Here is a 21,670-nt window from a genome sequence, read left to right as displayed (position 1 = left end):
TAATAATCATCTGTTCCATTTAAATTCTTAACCAACACTGTTTAAATAGTTTAACTGTATTTTTAATTCAAGTTTAAGATTTTATTTCATGATTAATGTTGCACAACTCTACCAAAGCAAATCCCTAATTGGTGATTAAATGATAATGGAATTTAAAAAATGAATGTGTTCTGAAGTCTTTCTAGAGAGGTTTAAAAACCCAATCGGTAAATCTTTTAGCAGCTATTTCCAACCACTATCAACAAATACATTTGACTTTTCCAGCTTTAGTTGTTGACGTCTACTGTTTATATTTCAGTAACATGCATTTATTAATATTTTTCTAACTTACTTACTGATTAAGTTTTGTTTCCTTTTGAATTTCTCTCACTTAATTCCATGTGAATATCAAGGCGTCACAGATGAGTTCCACCTCGACATCTATTGGTGTAATGGGTTTCACATCTGAATTAATCAGGAGTGAACGGGCTGGATACTCGTTTGACTCTAAGACTTCCTCTTGTCGACATTGCTTAGGCTCGTCCACGTCAGGACGCACACCTGTTTCCCCCTCGCCGAGTCTCCGTGGCTCATTAGAGAGGAGGGGGGTCGGTCATTTGTTAAGAGGTTTATAAAGCTGTCAGAGGGACGGCCTAAAAAGCCCCTGAAGACGCGTGGCCGCGGCCTCATTTCCCCCTCGGTACTGCTTGTAGATGACCTGACACTTCCTGTCTCCAGGAAACACTTCAGTGAGTTTTTTCCGACCCCAGGAAAAGTCAGGTCGGTATATGTATTCAACCATGGCATGAATATTCATGTGTGGGCCAGGAGACCTTCTCCATGAAGCCTTTGCATTGACAATGAGCCCCGAGTTATTCCCAGTCCATTACCAACTAAAACTGCCATTAACAAAACAACATCCTCCCCAGATGTAAAAATAGCCGCCGTGAACTGCTGTGTGAGCTTATTAGCGGGAGCGAGTGCCTTTGATCAAACCTCTTTTGGCATCTCGGTCATCTCCTAATTGAATTGTGCGCCGCTGTCTGCAGACCTCGCATCGCGACTCGTGTGTCTGGGACCGAAGCAGCTGATATAGTCAGATTCAGGGTTGTCACATTACTAACATTTTAGTAGTGGATACCAATACCATTAAAGTCTTCCCATACTTTGATACTTTTCGATATCATGTTTTGTTTTTTTTCAAGTAGGCTTTACTGTAAAGTACAAAACTTTATTAACTCAGGGTCAAGGTGGCTCAAAACAAATGTGTTTGTGGTATCCCTTGTGTTGGTTAAAGTTAACGACCTCCCTGGCTTCTCGGGCCTTCGGGTCACCTTGACCCTGAAATAAGACAAGGGTTAAATAAAGAAAACCAACCGTCAATCAACAACTATTGTACATAACAATATATCACTGCAAAAAACTGACCAGAAACTGTTTCCTCTAACTGAGAAAAAACTCATTAAAATGTTGTCACAACATGTTTTGGAGCTTATAATCCATGCGTTTGTGTCTTCTCGTTTAGGCTATTGTAACAGTTTATTTTTGTGTCTAAACAAGAAGGAGCTGTCTCGCCTGCAGTTAATACAAAACTCCGCAGAGAGAATTCTAACCCGATCTAGTAGAAGAACTTGCATTTCTCCCATCCTTAAAATTCTTTACTGGCTGCCAGTTTCTTTCAGGATCAACTTTAAAATTCTGGTTCTTACTTTCAGATCTATTCATGGTCAGGCTCCTCCTTACATTAGTGACCCTGGTCTAGAAAAGCGCTCTACAAATATTACTTACTAACATTCACACGGTGTTGAGCAGTACAGGTACAATAACAAATCAAAACATTACATTTAAATGTGTAAATAAATATCAAAGCTTTCTACTATTATACATTTAAACGGTAGTAATGAGCAGCACTCAAGTATAAACATGACCCATGTTTTCACATCTTCTTTAGGAATTTTACTGTAAAGGAAAAATAACACGAGTTCAGCAAGCATCTCATAATGTCACATCAAATAACGTCAATAATCGTCAATGTAAAATAAAGTATTATAAACGGACGTCTGTAGAGTTAAGTGTCTTTATCTCAAATAACAGAATGTTTGTTTGTTTGTTGTTAGTTTAACCTGAAGTTATATCAAAGTGAAATTTACTCACCTTGGTTTCTTTGAAACAAGTCGGGTTGTCTTTCAAGTGTTTGGCGAAGTGTTCCCTACTTGAGTTTCCAATCCAAATGTATCCGCCTTGAATCTTTAGTTTGTAAGTAAGTAATTTATATTTATAGAGTGCTTTTTTTAGACCAGGGTCACAAAGCGTTTAATTTGTTTTGAAGTCGGCGGAGGTTATCCGTCGGTTCTGAGAAGAACATGTGTATTTGGTACTGATGGTACCATAATAAGATGGAATCATTGTATCGGTTCTTCTGACAATCCTAGTCCCATTGGTCGACGCTTTCTCTCTGCCCATTGGCTTTTCCAGATAGTCAGCATCAGATCTTGGGATTAATCCAGGGGTCACCTGATACTGTTACATCCCACTTGTGCGCAGGATTCGTGGACTTTGAAGGCATCGTGAAATATCAAAATAATTTCAGGATATCAAATGTTTGGACTCTGATGAACTGATATTGTTTCACTGTAGCTGGACCAGAATAGCGCTTACTGGCAGGAAGCTCAACGTGTCTAATGATTTGTTTGGACCCAAAGAAATAGAAGAGCTTGTTTTGGTCCCATTGGGGCGGGTTCTTTTTGATGAGTTGACCCAAATCCTTATGTGGGACCGGTCCAGACCACGAGGAAGAACCCTGATGGGTGCAGCGCTCTGGACAATGTTTGATTGATGACAGAGGCCCCATCATTGGTCACGGTGGTCGTGTTTTTTTTATCTCCCACAAACATAATCACAGTTAGGAAGGGTAATGAGTTCACAACTGAACATTGACCCTGAAAATGCCGGGGCCGGCCTCAAATGCAACCTTGCGAAGACCCTATTTCACTCCACACACGGTCACACCCACCTCTGCAGCTGCACATTCTGACCCGTGAGTTATGGGTTAGTAGGTCTAATGCTGGGGACAGATAACAGCTAGAAGGCTGATGGTCTTTCTTATGGGGTAAAATATCTGTGAGAGATATTTGATTAAAAGTTATGTCGGATCTTCGTATGGATTCAACTTGTGCAGTTTAGCTTCATTAATACACCCTGGAGTGTATCATGGGTGTGTAAAACTGCTATAAATTGTATCACTAATACTGGCATGATGCAATTAAACCATATCCAGAATAATAAAATGGTTATACAAAAGTTGTTTTAGCCAAACCCCAAATTTAAAGCATTGCGTGATGATTATTGTCGATTACACTTTGTATTATTTTTGTCATTTATTTTTTATTACGAGTCATCAATTGCTATTTGTTAAAGATTAAATCATGAGAAATGATAGTAAAGGAACTCCAGTGAATGTCTCCACAAGAATAGCCTCAAATAAAGAGTACAATGTTTTAATTATTATTTTATGCCACACTAGGACTAACCTTCATTTTTTTTGGATATCCGATCCCTTATACCAGTCCACGAGTTGTGGAAATTTCACACAACGTACGTTGTTAAAGGGAAATACAGGCCAGTTTTTATAGTGCCTGTCGTAAAATTTTATTTACAGTGAAAATTGCATCGACTGCTGTTGGCCTCGGCAATTCTCTGCAGGAACAATCTAATTCAATCTAACAGCATTTTTTTGTTTAAAGTTATGGGAAGTTTTCTTCAAGTTTTTAAAGAAGCAGAAAGGGGTTCAGGTCCTATTGTGGATGGTTTAAGTAAAAGAATACGTGTGCTCAACTATTGACAATAATGATTGAGAACTTAAAGATACGGTAAAAAAAAGGTCTCTCCAACGTTTACGAAAGTGGTTATATTTCCTGTGCATTTCTGAAAACAAATTTACATTCACCAGTGAAAAATAATGAGTAAAACAAATACTTAAAAAAAACAAAAAACATTTAAGACAATGTTAGACAAACAACAGTAAAGGAGAAACATTTCAGAATCGAAAAGTGAAATGTATTTAAAAATGGTAATATAATACCATCAAATATCCAGCTTTATTAACTACTTCAACAAAGTTTCACATAATTTACTCAACTAGATCCAACGCCTTGTAACCATTCAGATGCTAACATGCTAAAACTTGACTAGTTTAGCAAACATGAAATAATGACTCCATGATCTCAAGTTTTATTTGTACTATTTAGGATTTTTTTTTTTCTTTCTATGTATCTTTTAGTTCCTCTAGGTTACCTCATTTGTCTGCGGTGAAGAGTGCAAACACACACACATACCAAAATAGCAAATAATACTACTGATCTTGTTTTAATGTCAGTCGCATTCAAACACTCCCATATTAGATTACAGGGCATGAAACTATTTTGTTCATATCTTTCATTAAACTACCCGTTTCCCCTTATTCAGCATCATAGCGGAAGAGTACAGGAAATTCTAAATAAGTAGGTTCACCTAAAGTTCTTCCCAGAGCCAGGAAAGAAAAGTGTCTCGATGTCCACTTTCTATTTTGAGAATCTACGTCATTCCCTGGGAAAGGAGCGCATCAACTATTTAAAAAAAATGAAGCTGTTTTCTTTCATCCGTACCATTTCTCTGCAGAAACCAAGATGATAATGTGGAATATAAATGAGTAAACAGATCACAATTTCGCAGCAGCTGGGCAGTAATGAGACAATAAAAGACGTGTTTTTTTCAGCCTGGAGAGATCATGAAACCTGGTTAGCTATAAAGTTAAAAGATTGAGTAATAAATACTTGGAAATTGTAAAAAGTTTGCTTTGTTTCAGCACTAAACAGGGTCTATTAAGTTCGGCCATTGTAAGATAGACTCATAGAAATATTCACAATACAAGGAACTTAAGAAAGTAGGTCATCAAAAGTAAACATATTTTTAATTCATTATATTCTTCATCTTACTGACTTGGGAATGTAGAGACGGAACTCTTAAGTCAAAACTGTTTTTGCAGCAGTAGACACAAATAATGCACAAACTAGGCCACGAAGGGAAATAAGGAAATCTATCCTGAAATGGCCCACTTCTTAATCCTGGAACCAAAACCTTGTCTTCTTGTCCAAGTCCCTGAAACATGATTTCTTCCGTCTGCGTCACAATGTTGGCCTGAATGTCTGTATTGGGGATCTATTTAGAATTTGTAAAGGCATGTTGGTGGCGGAAAAATGTCTTTTTTAAAAATGCAGACAATGACGGGCCCTCTAACAATGCTGGCTAATAACCGCCAGCTTATTCGTATTCATATATTAAGGTCACAATTCATAATCCTTGAGGTATTTTCCATTCGTTCTCGAAGACATGGCGTGCTGTGGCCTGTTTTCATTCTTTTCACAAGGATCATAGGATTTCCTGGGTTATGTGACCAGGAGCTACAGTGATATAACTGAAGTTTTTGTCCGGACTGTCGTCATGAAAATCAATAAAGCTATTTTGCTGGTTTCAATTTAAGCTTCATGTGGAGAGCCGCTGGTAAGGTTATACTTATGAGCTCGCAACTTCAGATCCTCGGCTGGGTTTCACTAGTTATTTAGTTATTTATTCTGTAAACCTTTTCCTCTGAGCTGGCTTTCACAATTGAATATGATATAAAATAAGAATAGCCAACGGAAGAATGCAAGTGATCGTGTTACTCCCTGTGGAAGAGAGAAAAAAACCCAATCTGGTTTTGAAGACCATGATGATGATGATGATGATGATCTCGGCGTCCTGCAGGTGTGTGTCCTCTTATTATCGTCATGATTGATGATTGTGGTCTTCACTCGGGCTGATTGCACAGCCATCTAAAAACAGCCTGGACTCACTAGTCCCTTCTTCTTCTTCTATTCATAAATTGTACATTTGAAGGATGAAAAATCTTTTGTATTTTTCCATGACCTTGGAAAAGTTTTTAGATAACGTTTTCGTGACTTAACTGAAGAGTCCATGCAAAAGAAAAGCTAAGACAGGGGAGTCAAAATCCTAAAAAACTTTTAGTTTTTAATTTAATTTTAGTATTGTCCCAAGTCGCCAGCCCAACAAATTTGAAAAATTCAGTTAAGATTAAGATCAAATTTATGGAACTTTAAAATCATAGTTCACCCAAAATTCACTGATTTTCTACTCACCCTCATGTCATCTAAGGGTTGGGATTAATAAAAAAAATCCATTTTAATATAGCGACTCATGCTCATTCCTCGTCTTCATTTTCGTCCAAAAAGACAAACTTAAAAACATCCAAATACTTTCATGGTGTTGTCTGTAACGTCCTTCATGTATTGAAGCTCCGACAAGAGGAATTGTTTCCTGGAAAAACTTAAACATGTCCATGGGTTTGTCTGAAATTGCGTACTTCTGCACTTACACTTAATATTTTGAGTACACAAGTGTGTCCCGATGAGCAGTGTGCGAAAATGAAGTGCGCAATGAGCACTCGATTGGTGCAAAAAAAGTCAGTGTGGATCGATGGACACGTTCCACCCTGAACATCTTAGTGATGTAGATGATGCTAATCGGAAGCTACGTCACTGACGGCGCGTCTTCGGAGCAGATACCGGCGTAAACAGAAAACACCAATTTTACCATAAAACAACACAACAACAATAACAACATAATGAAACCCAACTTAAGAACTTGTTTTTTTTGTCGAAAATCGCTGTCAACGGCTGGTTGCAATCAGCGTTAAAAGTAGTAGAAGAAGAAGCTTTGGAGTCCTTTTAGGGAGTTGCGTGGCGGCAGTGTTTGATTTGAGACGGTACTACCCTGTTGAAATTTGAGCACTGCGCAGGTAATTGAACTTACAGTGTACTTTAAAGCAGTGCACTTAGAGAAGTGCGGGAGTTGAGACACAGCATATATTGTTTTTAGTGGACGCCCCAAGGCTAGTTGCTAGACCAACATCCTACACAGACAGGAAGTACTGCAGGTAAATATCGCGAATACTTCCAGTGTAGACGGTAGAATCCAAAAAGTCACACTTGATGTTTTTAGCGAAGACGAAGACAACTCGGCTCTAGTCGCTACATTAAAATGGACTTACATTTTTGCCTATAAATCTATTCTATCTATCTATCGATTTTACTAAATAATTATGCCAGGGAACTGTTAAATTGACTTGATCGGCCGGATTTGGCCCTCGTCCCTTCAGCTTTACAGTCCAGTTTATTCACCAGGAATCTCGATAAAATGCCTCACCATATCCATTTCTGTTTCCTATGTATGAGATGAAATCTCTTGAGTGACATCAAGCCATGATATGATTCCAGTACACACACACACACACACCGCTATGTTTCGGTGACACACTCTCTTTGATAGGAGTGTGTCGGGTCATGAGGCAAGGTGAATGCACGATAAATTCTGTCTGAGCAACGTTGCCCCCTCCCCCATCGAGCCATCAACCCACCTGAGAACCCCTAATACAACCTGGGAAGTGAAGGATGCAGCGATTGAATGTGTAATGAGCATCCGGGCTCCACCTCTAATGTGTAGCCTTTGTTGAGGCACGACAAAGCCTCCTGTTCTCGCCCCTTCCATCCCTCCGTTGTCCGACTGCAGTCCTCCGCTCACCCTGCTGGGGCCCCGGGTTTGAATTATTGATTCACCTTCTGATCCGGGGACTCTGGAGATTTCGGGGAGAGATGCAAATAGATATGCGAGGAGTGAGGCTTGGGGGGGATGGGTGAGGGTTCGACCTCTCACTCCGGGCCAATTATGTGAACGACCCCCTGAGACCTTATCCTGTATTTGGCAGCTCCCAAAACCACTTTGAGGTCTTCCTTTACTCATTTTGGTGAGCATTTGTGACCATGGAAACGTTGAAAACAAAGGCCATATTTGATTAAAGTAGTTAAGAAAGCATACCCTTATATCCACTTAAACCTCACAGCAAGCAGTGGTTTATAAAAATGACAATACCCTTCAGTTTTAAATTGCTAATGCCATGTTTGTTCTCAACTTCCTATGCGTCCTTGGTGCCTTTTGTTTTTTTTTCCTCTCTCCATTATTTTTATTGTCTTCAATTTTACAGGCCATTAATTATGTGGTTATGCTGAAAACCTTGGGCTGAGTGTGCGAGTCCGACGCTCAAGGTTGTGTGTGTAAGGCCATGTGTGTACGTTCCACGCCAGTGGTCCCGCAATATTAAACTATAACGGCGATAAAACGCCAATCTTATGAAATCCCATTTTTTTTCCCTCGCCTCCAAAAGGCACCGGCGATGCCATTCGTCCAGAAATTACTCCGCCGGCATCACAGTTGCTCTTTGTGATTCATAGACTTATAGAAGTGGAATTATTTCACAGGATCCATCGCCTGTTCAAGAATAAACTCTAGATCAGCTTGCGTGGCTTTTAATCCACATAGCCTGGATCTTCGAGCAAAGGCGTCTTTTTTTAGCAGGCTTCCAGTCATGTTTGTTTTAGGAACATGTATTATTTAAACTTCTCCGTCTACTTTTTTAAGGATGAGTCTTCTACTCTTGGTGAGAGATTGGAGTTGCTTCATACTTCAATTTTTTTTTAGGTTTGCTAACTAGAATTTTCAATAGTAGTGCTGATGCCTTCACTTCAAAACTGGTTCTTGAACGATACTTTTTTCAATTGCAATTGTATGAAATTAATTCCAACAAAAAGAAAATGAAATTACACGACAAACCCTTGTTTTATCTCTGGGTCAAAGTGACCATGTTGCCTTGACCCAGAGACAACACAAGGGATACCACGCACACATTTGTTTTCGGGACAACTGTGTCACCTTGACCCAAAGATAACACAAGGGATACCTCAAACACATTTGTTTTCGGGACAACTTGGTCACCTTGACCCAAAGACAACACAAGGGATACCTCAAACACAGTTGTTTTCAGACCACTGGGTATTCTTGACCCAAAGATAACACAAGGGATACCATGAACATATTTGTTTCCGACTACTGGTTCACCTTGACCTAAAGACAAAACAAAGGATACCTCAAACACATTTGTTTTCGGGACAACTTGGTCACCTTGACCCAAAGACAACACAAGGGATACCTCAAACACAGTTGTTTTCAGACAACTGGGTCACCTTGACCCAAAGACAACACAAGGGATACCTCAAACACAGTTGTTTTCAGACCACTGGGTAACCTTGACCCAAAGATAACACAAGGGATACCATGAACATATTTGATTCCGACTACTGGTTCACCTTGACCTAAAGACAAAACAAAGGATACCTCAAACACATTTGTTTTCCGACCATTGGGTAACCTTGACCCAGACATAACATAAGAGATACCTCAAACGCATTTTTTTTCAGACCACTGGGTCACCTTCACCCAAAGACAACACAAGGGATACCATGAACATATTTTTTTTTCAGTCAACTGGGTTACTTTGACCCAAAGACAACACAAGGGTTAAAACAAACATTTGTTTTCGGACAACTCAGTCACCTCGGTCACCTTGACCCAAAGACAACACAAGGGATACCACAAACATTTGTTTTTTCAGACCACTAGGTCACCTTAACCCAGATTTAACACAAGGTTTGATTGCATTTGTGATATAGTGAAGTGAAATTTTCTTATTGCCATGTTTGGGATATAATTTCAAGTTTGCTTTAAACTTTTTTGTAGTAACTTCCATTTTATTTCAATGTATTATTAATTTGCCTTTATCTTAACAATGGTGTTATCAATTTATTTAACAATCACAAAGAAATACATTTGTATCTAATATGAATACATGATTGTACTAACCCATGAAAAGAGGACATGGGGAAAAAGATTAAATCACATTTTAAATCGAGAATAATCCCAATCAGATTATTTTCTGCGATCGTTCAGCCCTTTCCCCTCCAAGCGTACAGAAAAAGAATAATTAAATAGAAAAAGAACACGTTTACAACCATAGATCCAACTGTGCAAGTGATGCTTCAATGTTCAAAATAAATTAATCTTCTGTCACAAGGCTAGTCAAATCCTAGCGACAGGGAGGGGACACCCTGGACAGGTAACCGATCCATCACAGCTCTAGTTGTCTTGTTTTTTTTGCTGCACCCAAAAAGAAAGAGAAGGACCTCTGCTCCCTCTCAGACATATTGCCATCTTGTGAGCATCGAGCTGTGACATCAACACCGAGGTGGAGTGAATACAGGATCCGCTCCCATCTGTATTCCTTCTAATCCAATCGCGCCGAAACGGCTAATTACTACAAACAGTTGTTGTAATTAGCGACTGTTTTAAGATGAAAAAAAGCAACGCAAGCGAATCCATTATGAAAGAAGGATCCGAGAGGTATTTGATGTTGATATCCGCTCGTCATTTTTCTCGGTTAATTGGGGTGAAATCTAACCGTTTGTTAGCGAGATATTTTCACGCCGTCATCTCTTTCCAATGAATTTTAGTTCAAAACGCCACAACTTGTTTTTCTGGCCCTGAAAAATTAAAACGCCACATTATTTTTTCGCCACGACTTGATCCAGTCACCCGTCTCTTCTTTGCACATCAAAGCAACTCAGGTTTTGCAGCCACAATAAATGGAAAGTAAAGCCCCGAAGTGACATTAATCCACGTGGGTTGAGGCTGGAATCGTCACATTTTCGCTCGGCTGCGTTTCTCCTTTGGAGCTGATGCAGCCCGGTCTGAATTATCCTTTCATAAAAACCTGCTGATATACCTCTTAAAATATTATGACGCCATCGTTCTCTGCACACAAAGATGTACTTTTCAATAATTTGTTAGACTTTGGGGTGTTGGAAAATATATCGAAATGGCGATATACCGCCATATCCTTGATGACATGATACTGTATCTATTCGAAAGCACTGTATTGATTATTAATTCATATTATTATTGTTTTGTTTTTTGGCCTTTAAATTATGCTCTGTGTTACAATAATTTTTAGTTTTATAGTTTTCGTTCAATATTGTTGTCATTTCGCACTGTTGTTTTATAATATGTTTGTATGGTGTCCTTGTGTGTCCTGAACGGCGCCTTATAAATAAAATGTATTAATATTATTAATAATGTTTGTTTAAAATAAGAATTAAATCTTTTTTACAATTAACATGCGAGTCACTGCGTTTGTTCATTTTTCTGTTCCAATCTGGTCCTCCGCAGCTATATGAACGTTGAAATTGTGCAAGATCCCGGGGATGACTGAGGTCTAGAGGATACAGTCGACAACATCAGCTTTTAAAGTTGATATTTGGACATATTTTGGTTTTAAAACGGATGAAAGCAGTTACAACTTCATAAAGAGTTGTGTGGTTTTTAAATTCTACAGCACTGGATAAAAGTACTCGGCCAATACTTGATAGCTGGATGGCTCACGAGTAACCGATTACTATTATGAACACAATCTTAAGTTCAGATCATGCCTTGGTATCGAAAGTTGGCACCAAAGGACAAGGCATGTTTCGATACTAGGTACTAGCGAAGAACCGAAGTTGGATACCCAGCCTCTGATATGTATTATCAGTTCCTTACGAAACACAGCCATAGCTAAATTTACATTTCGTAACAGATGTGACAAGATTTGATGATTATAGTTGTGAAGTTGTTGTCGATACTTTAGTGTAATTTCTCTCACTGAGTCAGGATCACACTATCCCTCACCACCAGGTAGGTTAGTGAGTTAGGAAATGCACATAGTTGGCGTCAACGGTCATGAATTTCAATTGAATCTCAGCTTTCAAAACATTAGTTCTTTGGTTAAAACCCACAACATGTTGAAAGAAGTTTCATACGAGCTTCTGCTGGGACTTTGATGTGCAAATGAGGTTACTTTAAAAGAGGGCACAACACAACAAAGAACACTTTCCTGCTGGTGTGGGTGTTAAAGGAATGGCAAGTGAAAGAAATCCCCCGACCCGCAAATGAAGTCCAAAAAGAAACTTTGCGCCAGTGTATAACTTCTCCCACGTCATGCCCTCGGGATATAGATCTGTTCACAACAATCTTTTTGTCGTTGCCATACTTGATCCTTTTTCCTCAAAGCTCCATATTGATGATAAAAATAGGAACGTGAATCATCCCTGTAGAGCCGCAGATACAAAGTTGAGTAGCGGTGCAGCGGAGACGCATGATAATTCATGGTAATTGTGTTGCGTTGGTGAAGACAATTGTGTGGCGCAAACCAGAAATGGGGCAGGGGGGGGGGTTGCGAGGTCAATAGCTCAGAGCATTGTCAGATCATATCAGCATTTTTCATACTAATTGCTCCATGTTCTAATGTATCCCACGGCTGTTTACCAAGTGAATGCTGACACGGTTTACCAAATAATCTTTATTATTCAAACGTCCATCAAAAACGCTACTTGTTTTCATTCCACCCGCTGACTTACTGATGGGATCTTTCTTCTCTATTGTATCATCAATATGTGTTTGTACAAAACTCCCTTTTGGTTGAAACATTTACATTAGAAAATGCCCTTAAGCCCCGCCCACTGAAATCTTGTTTACCATAACCACACCCACTCTCAAGCACCAAGGTTTGTCAGCGCACATTATCAATCCCCTAAGTCTCCAAGGGACTTGTTGTATAAACAAAGGAGTGAAGAGCACTATTAGGTCATAATGGACTCGACTCCCGTAACCGCTTGTTCGCCGAGATTTCAGACGGTGGAGAACTTTATAAAGTAATAACTTCAAAACATGCTAATGATGAGGGACTTAATACATCTCGGAGAGGAAGACTTGTGAGCGAATCAGGAGAGTTGGAGTTTCACATTAGTTGCCCTTTAAGGCCTGCAATAAAATTCACCCCGAAGCATAAATCCATATTCATTTTTTTTGTGTCCTTGCATTGTGGCGACTCGAAACCAAAAGCTATTTTATTGTGGGAAAGTGATGAGGATACAAATATATATAAGCATTTTGTACATTGTGCTTTGACTTAAGTATTTTATTGTGTTAATATACGTACATACAAGTACATTTACAACGTTATTGAGACACAGAAGCAATGTTTGTTAAGGTCCAGCTGTTGAGACGCTTTCATTGGATCTGTCAGCTGTAGTTAAACGGCTGATTCAGCGTTTTCATCATGGAGGGATGTGTTGGTGCACGCATGCTGGTTACGAAGAAATGTCATAAATTAAAGGCTCTTTATTTTGTAAATTCACCAGAAACAATTAACTTTTATAACTCGTTTCCTGCCTGACTTAATATTGACTCGGATAAAATGCTGACCAATACACGTTTGAAAAAAAAAACTGGCCCCTGGTCTTCTATTGGGTCAACTGCATTGTTTCTATTTCCAAGATGGCCAAAACAACAGGGTCTTTAGCAATAGCGAGAGCAAGCATTACAGGGTGGTGTGTGCAGGATAAGCAGAATTTTAACTTCAATTCTTTTATTTAATGAAAGTCGGATATATAAAAAGGAGGATTTAGATGACTGGAGTATTTATGAAGCATATCAAACATAGTCGCCCAACAGGGAGTCATATCTGCCGGGGCTCAGTGGGAAGCTTTTTACGGAACCGACTCACTCTTTCCAGGAAAGAGTGCAGGTATCTGTTGATCCGATTGTAGCCCACTCTGCAGTAACCTGCTTCCGATGAATTGTGGGCTAATTGTGCCATATGCGGTTGAAGCGCTGTGTGTGTCGAGGGGGTTTTGTGTGTGTCCGAGTGTGGTGGGGGGGGGGCGGATTGATTGTTGTCATCTTGGTGCATTATTGAGTTAATGGAGAATGTGATATCTCTGTATGACAGTGGAGAGTATTCACATCTTCTTTCCTTTGTTAATGACGAGTGGAAATATCACTTGTGAAATGAACATTTCCACGGATAACAGGGTAGTGTTTTTGTTGTTATCAGCATAAAAAAATCAGAGATGTTGATGAATAAATATATATTTTTTATGTTTCCATCCCATGTTTCAACACAGTGATGTACCTAAAAAGTTTTTTTTGTCACTTTCTAATAAGCCTTTCATTCTATTTTAAGAAATGCTATCCCCAATTATCCGTCCTTCTGTGGCGACAGAGCTGTCACGTGTGAATGAGTGATCATTTTTAATTATCATTTAGTGTTTGAACCGCTTTGTTTCCTGTCTGTCACAATGGTTCGTTGGAGATCTGGCAACGTTTTCATCATATTTAGAAGAGCAGTCAGTGTAGGTTTCGCTCTCTCTCTGCTTGTGTGTGTTGGTGTGTGTGTGTCTCGTGCACGCTCTGTGATGCGTTTCTATCATTTTGGCAAAGAGTGGTTTCCAGCCATCCTCATCTATCTTCTGGCGCTTGGCTGGAAATGACATGTCAACAAACAGCATGTAAAAAAAAAGACACACATGGACAACACACATGGAAGGGTGTTAGTGGGTGCCAAATTCTAATTAAATGTCTCACACCCCCCCATTCATCTCAGTTAAGGTGCTAATTGAGTTGATGCAAATGAGTAAGAAACATGTCTTTAGGGTTCAGATACATTTTAAATAATTGTGCATTTTAATCAAACAAGAAAGGGCTTGTTGTCATTAGTGGCTCTAGTTTAAGATGCACTTTGTTCTGAATAAAGAACACATTTTAACATATGCTTAGATATGTGGTGTTATTTAGTGAGACCCTCGTATGGAAGCAGATCAGTGCCATAAGATTATCGAATGGTTGAATTTAACAATTCGTTTTTATCAATTTTTTTTAACCATTGAATCATTTTTTTCAATAGTTGCATTCAATAAGTCAAATATGTAAAGGTTTAATTTGTTTTATTTTATAAATTAATTTAAAAAAAATGGAATATATTTAAAAGGAATTACATTTTTTTTTTTACACATAGAGTTTGATATTCTTGTTGTAATAATTAAAAAATACGTTTTCTAGATTCAATATTTTCTTCAACTTATAGCCTTTTAAATTCTATACGGTCTTATACTGGCTGATCTGACCTTCATAATATAACATCTTTCCCGCTTAAATTCTCAAACTTCACATTACACAGAGATGTGTTTTTAAACTCCTGACGTTAAAACTAAAATGATAGGAAAATACCTTAAGTATCTTTTAGTACAATCTTTGGATCTTTGCATCTTCTTTATTCTACTGCAGTGGCTAAATCAATTAAACAAAATGTATGTCCTTATTTATTCCATAAAACTTCCTGTTTTTCTTTAAGTCGGAGCCAATAAAGGGCAGGATTTGATCCTTAAATTGCAACTATATTTTACTTTGTATAGATTTTAAGATGTGTTTATCTCTTCTCTTCAGGTTTTGGCTTTAGAGAGGCAAGTGTTTGACTTCCTGGGTTACCAGTGGGCACCGATTCTTGCCAACTTCTTCCACATCATCGTCGTCATCCTTGGCCTCTTCGGAACCATCCAGTATCGGCCGCGCTACATCGTGGTGGTAAGTATAAGTTGAAGAGTTAAAAAAGTAAATGACTGATGTTTTGAAGGGGATTAGTTACGATTCATTGAAGAAACCCCTTGAACATTGAACACACATTAACATTTTTTCTTGTCCTGTTTGTTGCCTTCAACATTTAGTGGGTCTAAAAGATCTGACACTGTAGTTTAAGCTTAAATAAAGTTAACTCATTTTGGATATCCTGATGTCTTATAGACACTAAAAACGCTTGACAAAATTGCTTAAAATGTAGACTACTGACCACCAGTGAAGGTTTAAGGGGGTAAAGAGAAAGGGAACAATCACATTTTAGTCCAATATCACTCAAATGTATACAATATTTAATAAGGATTGTTTCCATAATATCTGAAATTTAGTTACTTATTATTTGATTTTCAAATTCATTTTCTACGCCATTGTTATTTATACGTTTGTCTTTAGACATACCTAGCGAACCGTGTATATTACAGCTAGTTTGTAAATAAATGAAAAAATATATATGTATTTGACAACATTTTTATTGTTAGTTAATTAGAGCATGATTCGTTCATTGTCAATAATAACGGAAAAAAAAAATACAATTCACAAGTACCACACAATAAAATATTTATAAAATAATGCATTAAAAATGCACTTGAAACGATTTTGAACTGGCTTCTCCACAATCTATAATGCAAGTTGTTCCAAGGTATAGTTTCAACAAAAATATACCCCTCATCTCTTAAAGACACGGTCGACATTTGGGTTACAAGGTTAAATTTGCGCTTTTGAATTTACCAATAACAGAAGTCAGTGAGATAGACTTTATTTGATTTTGTATGGAATCAACAGATGATTTCTTTTAGTTTAAGGGCATCAACAATTGCTCCAGTCATTCGTGACATGGAGGAATATGTAGAAAGTTTTATCTTTTTTTTACTTTTGTTAACATTTGTCTTCCTCCGAGCGTAAACGCTTTAAAAGTGGAGGTTATGTGAAACCACTGAAGTGTGATCTGGACGCAGCCTTGATCACATTGGATGGATGAAAGTTGACACCTAATCTGTTGCTAAAGATTTTGGTTAAAGCGCCGCACCTTCACTCTGCATTAGTTCCTCGGCTTACATCGGAAGATCGGTCATGTGGTTTATCGCTCACGCCTTGTGCGACACCCTTAAATCACCCTAATCCCAGAGTAATTAGGGCTAATTACGATGGGTGCCGGTGTTGCGGCGGCACATCATCTTTATAATTATCATCCAGAATCTACTCCCGAGAAGGTCATTCCTTTTTAAAGCGCTGCAGCTGTTTGACTACTTTTGTCGGGAGCTTGAGTAAAAGAAGACGCTTTCCAGACATTTCAACTTTTTTGATTTAGATTTATTCAGCTCAACATAAGTTGAAGATTGGGTGAGAAAACCGGGATCACCGGGGGCGTGAAACGCTCCTGAGAAAGATGACAAAATGAGACGTTTTTGTTCGTGATACAACATGTATGTTTCTTTGTTTGGTCCACGGCTCCGTTACCTCTGGCACTGCACTCGTGAGACTCATCGTGAGTCAGAGAAGATTTCGCAACCCTCACGCCGATGAGTCTCCGTCTATCAATCATGCTCTGCTCGGCTCCTGTCTGGCGTCTTTTTAAAACCGTTGACAGATCTAGAGAGTTGTGATAGACTTCCTGAACGTAACCCCCCCACCACCCCCTCTTAACACGTCAGAGCTGTACAATCTTTTCATGTGACTTGAGAAAGAATTTGCAATGTGTCTGATGTGCAGTTAAACTCATGTTCTTTTCCAAAATGAAGTTTTGCTGATCTCTCGTTGTCTTTGACCGGCAGTACACAGTATGGGCAGCGGTGTGGGTGGCCTGGAATGTCTTCGTCATCTGTTTCTACCTTGAAGTAGGAGGCCTGGCCAAGGTGAGATAACCCACTTTTCAACTGCAAAAATTAAAAGGGGGAACAAAAAATGTGTGTCGAAACACTTTTGATGAAACCTACTGTTATTTAGACTCACAACGCTTCACTTACTCGACTATCATTTTGGGTTTAATTGCTTCTGTTGACCAGGACTGGACTGGTAATCGGGAGTCCCGAGCAATGCCGGTGGTCCGGCGCACATTTGGGTCAATTAAATCGGAGCATTTCATTCTTAGAAAAATGGCGGCAGCAGTGATTTTCTTCATGCACTTTATTGTATTTTTTTTGCAGGTCACACTATTGTACTTTAACCACTCCACGGTGGCAAAAAAGTTGGGGGTTCTAACCAATAGATCCCGATCATTTTGGAGGTTAAAGATGCTCATCATTTCTAAATCTATCACATTTCTTTAGATTAAAAGATTGGACTTCAACTGATCAGTAGATTTCTTGAATACTTTTTTGGATTTATTGGTATAAAATCAGGGATGGTTCTCTTTCCTCTGCTAATAAAATTGGTTCCCATTAATGGTGTGTTTGTTATCCAACTTTTCATTGAAAGGAATAATTGCATTTTTATATCTTTAAGGACTAACTCTACATGTTGCACTGCTAACTCATGCACAGCATCAGGATGCCTTTGAACTGGCAACGCTGAGTCACGTTTGCATTTCCCCCGGGGAGATCAATACAGTTCTATCTAATCTCGACTCATCTCTCTTCACCTCCAGTCGATTCAAAAGGACAGAAGCGAAGTCTGTTAACCTCTGTGTGTTTTTCTCAAGTGGCAAAATGCATCTCTTCAGCAGAAAAAAAGTAAATTAAATTAGAATCAACTTTTCTCTCGACCAGCCTCGCCAAAGATGTATTACTTGTCTATATTTTTACGGACGTGCAGCCATTTATGAGCCGGTTTTCTAACAAAATTGATTGTTATAAATTGATGAAGTAAGTGAATGTGATTCAGACTCATGCTGTTTGTCAAAACAAAGTAAAAAAAACGAGTCCGCCAAGATTACTCGCTGTGTAAAAACGGGTATCTACAATCAATCCAAATGTTTGAGTCTCTGTGAAACTGCCAAAGCAGCAGAAACAATATAAAAGTCTAGAAGTTAATGTCTGACCCGGTTCCAACTTGTCCTCAAAATCTTTCCCGCCATTCCTTTGATCCAGTTTGAATTGAATCATTTAATTTCTCCCAAATCTCTCCCGCCTCCTGTTCCTAGTATTTATGGGCGTCTTGGCCAATTGCCTGCCTGACCAGTGAGAGTAATGAATTCACGCACATTCATCCGACAGCGGTTCGGTGATTTCCCCCAGCAACCTTTTGGTGTGCTCCGCTGTCTTTGTCGCTGGGTGATGGAGCATCCGCAGGCGGTGGCCGTGTGTGGTTGTGTGTGCTCCGTCTCCAATAATGAAGCTTGTAGGGGCCCAGCTGCTCGGGGGGCCGAGGCTGAGCATTAACCTGACAGATGGGGTTGGCCGGACTCACTCGGCTCTGCATATGGTGGCCAGGAGGAGAGACGGCTAATGGTGGCGCACACATGCACTTGACACGGCAACCCATTTTATCGTTAAAAAAAAGGAAAAAAAAGTCTGCTACTTCAGGTCCGGCCTGCCTTACAGCGTTGTCCAACTGTTCTCTTAAAATGTGCTCAAGCGAGGCTTTATTTCTTGTCTCACCTCCCATTGATGCCCTTCGCTGCCTCCCTATGGTGCTGGGCCAGACTGACAGACAGACCCCTGCTACTTGACATACACCTATTGATTGAAATGGCCAACAAAACATACCACTAACCCCCACCAGCTGCCCTGTTTTCACTGTGATTGTCCAGCAATATAAACAGGTCCAAGATATTTTCCTTTTCTCTCCGCTGACATTTCACAATGAAGGACTGACCTTCAGGACCACCATTATTGTCAAGCTTTTCTAGAAATCTCTTTATTAATCCTCAGTGGTAGAAATACCATTTTTCAGTCTTCTGCAATATAGCAGAAAGTCAAACATTTGCTCTGCAATTTCCTTGATACCTCCACTGGTCTTTCATCCCCCTCTTCCTTGTGTTTCTACAACCAGAAGTATATCAACACATCATCCTTTCACATAACTTACTAATCAAGTTACCAGCACAATAATAACATATAGAATTACAAAGTTGGTATTTATTCAAATAAATAGTTTAATGAAAGAAAAATGAGAAAAAGAAAAAAGTTTAACTTTGTTTCCCTATATACTGAAAAATACGTAGACGGTTTGGGAAGTTGACAAGTTGGTGAAACATAATTCTAGAAGTAAGAATGTGGAACAAAGTGCAAACAACCCTGAAAGTGTCAAGATTTTTAAGTGAACACAAAAAGTCCAGGACTAAATAATAATAACACTTATAATAAACAAGTCAAACAAAAGCATTCTTAAGAGTCTTCCCTGCTTTAACATTTATAAGGTTTTGAGAATACGTGTAAATAAAAGAAGCACACTCAGTACAATCATATATTACAACAACATGAATTATGAAAAGAATCCAATAATCTAGTCTGAATTTGATTCACAAAAGTTGCGCATGCATAGAAGGACCTTAGAGTACAATTTTAATACAAGAAACGCTCAATAATCCTCATTTGTGATCAACATGATTTAAAAGTTAGTTAGTAAAGCGCTTAACAGTGTTATGACCAAACTAAGTTCATGTTGTGGAAGGAAAAACTTCTGCTTTATCTTTTTAATAAGCATTTTCTCTGAACTTCTATTGCTATTGCCCTTTCTATTTAACCTATCCTATAACTTAAAGAAAAACTGTTTTTAGAAAAAGGTTTATATTTTTGTATGATTTTTTTCTTTTAGATTGAAGATCATTTTTATTCCAGCTATAAAAAAAAAGCTGTTTTTTAGTTGATTAAATTCTAAATGTTCGTTTGTCCCATGCTATTGAACATGTCAGTCGGATTCAGAGAAAGCATATTAGATTTAAAACAAAATTGAAACAATCTTGTCTCATTTTTGTCAAATATTAAACATAGTTTTATGTTTGTAAATCACGATTAGTCCTGATTTTTTCATCATCACTGTCTTTTTTAATAGAGACTACTTTTTACTCACAAGAAAAAAAGGCAAGTTCACCATGATCTCATCATTGGGAAGGAAGCACTGTAAAGAATGCTAGTTTTCTAGTTTGTCCTAATGTTTCTTATTACACTTTATGTATCAATGTTAAACTACTGACATATGACTGCCGTAAACTGCACGGCCCAACAGCATTAAAACTTATCATATACATCTTAAATGACACTTGTCTTTTGATTCTGTTCATCAAGTACTAAAACTTCTGTGACTTGATTTAAATAAGGATTTATTTAGCTCCAGATCTTCAGCTTCAGTTAAACCTTTTGGAGTCCAATGAAAGCTTGTATAAGTCTCAACCTACCAAGAATGAGTAAAAAAAAAACTGTGTGATCCAAAGTCAACACGTTGTGTCCTCCAAACGTTTTCATGCTTCACAAGCAATACTGTGATCTCTCCAAATATGAACTTCCTTTCATCAATAGGGTCTCCTTGAGTCATTGATTTGTGATTGGACCTGAAAGACAAAAAAACCCTCACGTCAGGTTTAACGTCTCTCAACTGTTTAAGATTCAAATCAAATGCAGATGGTAACGATCAAGTGATCAATGTTGATTTCCCCCTCATGCGTTTCATCCATTTCAATCACGTATGTTTTATTATACGTCTCCACCTCACCGTGGGGGTTGATGATGGGAATCTGAGATGTTTCCTGACATCACTTATCTCCGTTAATAATGCATGTCTTGTCACAGAGGCGCAGATGCCGGTTAGATCGCTGTATTGGTGTATTGATCGGTGCGTGTGTCACCACGTGTGGGATTATAAAATGGTGAGAAGATTGGATTTTTATAAAATGTATTTTAACACAAGGCGCGAGAGAGTACAACATAAATGATAAAAGCATGGAAAATATTTCCAAGTTGAAGTCATGATTACCAATATATTGATGTGCAATGTAGATTATATATTTGTTGCACTTATACAGTGTAATAACAAATAAGGGTTCATTATATTTTTAAATATTTGTGTTTTAAGCCCTTTAGAGTCACAGAATGTGACTTGGTGGGCTGGATTGGGTCCACAGCTTGTGAGTTTGCCACGTGGAGTGAAATAATATAAAAAAACGGATGTAAAATTCAATTTTTTAATTGATTAAGTACATTTTACTTGTTAGTATTTCAGTTATAATACATTTAAAATGTTTTAGTTTAGGTTAACCCACTTTTGGTTCACATTTGTTATTTTAACCCTAGGTTTTTCTCAGGGTCAAGATGACCCGGAGGCCCGAAAAAAAACTTGGTCCCTGGTTTCCAGACGTACATACAGTATGCAATAGTGGAGGTCGTTCACT

The 21,670-nt window shown here is 38.4% G+C and overlaps 1 protein-coding gene across 2 annotated transcripts in view; it reads left to right on the top strand.

Annotated features, from left to right (window-relative positions):
• The window catches only part of LOC148059721 (sodium/potassium-transporting ATPase subunit beta-1-interacting protein 3-like), a 45,430-nt gene that overhangs the window by 2,122 nt on the left and 21,638 nt on the right, over positions 1 to 21,670 (top strand). For both annotated transcript variants that reach the window (XM_087782054.1, XM_087782053.1), the window contains exons 2-3: positions 15,220 to 15,357; positions 17,178 to 17,258. In XM_087782054.1, coding sequence (XP_087638180.1) covers positions 15,220 to 15,357; positions 17,178 to 17,258 — 219 coding nt within the window. The remainder of the gene's footprint in view (positions 1 to 15,219; positions 15,358 to 17,177; positions 17,259 to 21,670) is intronic.

Source organism: Callionymus lyra, chromosome 19 (genome assembly GCF_982586985.1).
Source record: "Callionymus lyra chromosome 19, fCalLyr1.hap1.1, whole genome shotgun sequence".
NCBI classification, from domain to species: Eukaryota; Metazoa; Chordata; class Actinopteri; order Syngnathiformes; family Callionymidae; genus Callionymus; species Callionymus lyra.
This window is presented reverse-complemented; position numbering and strand designations above follow the sequence as displayed.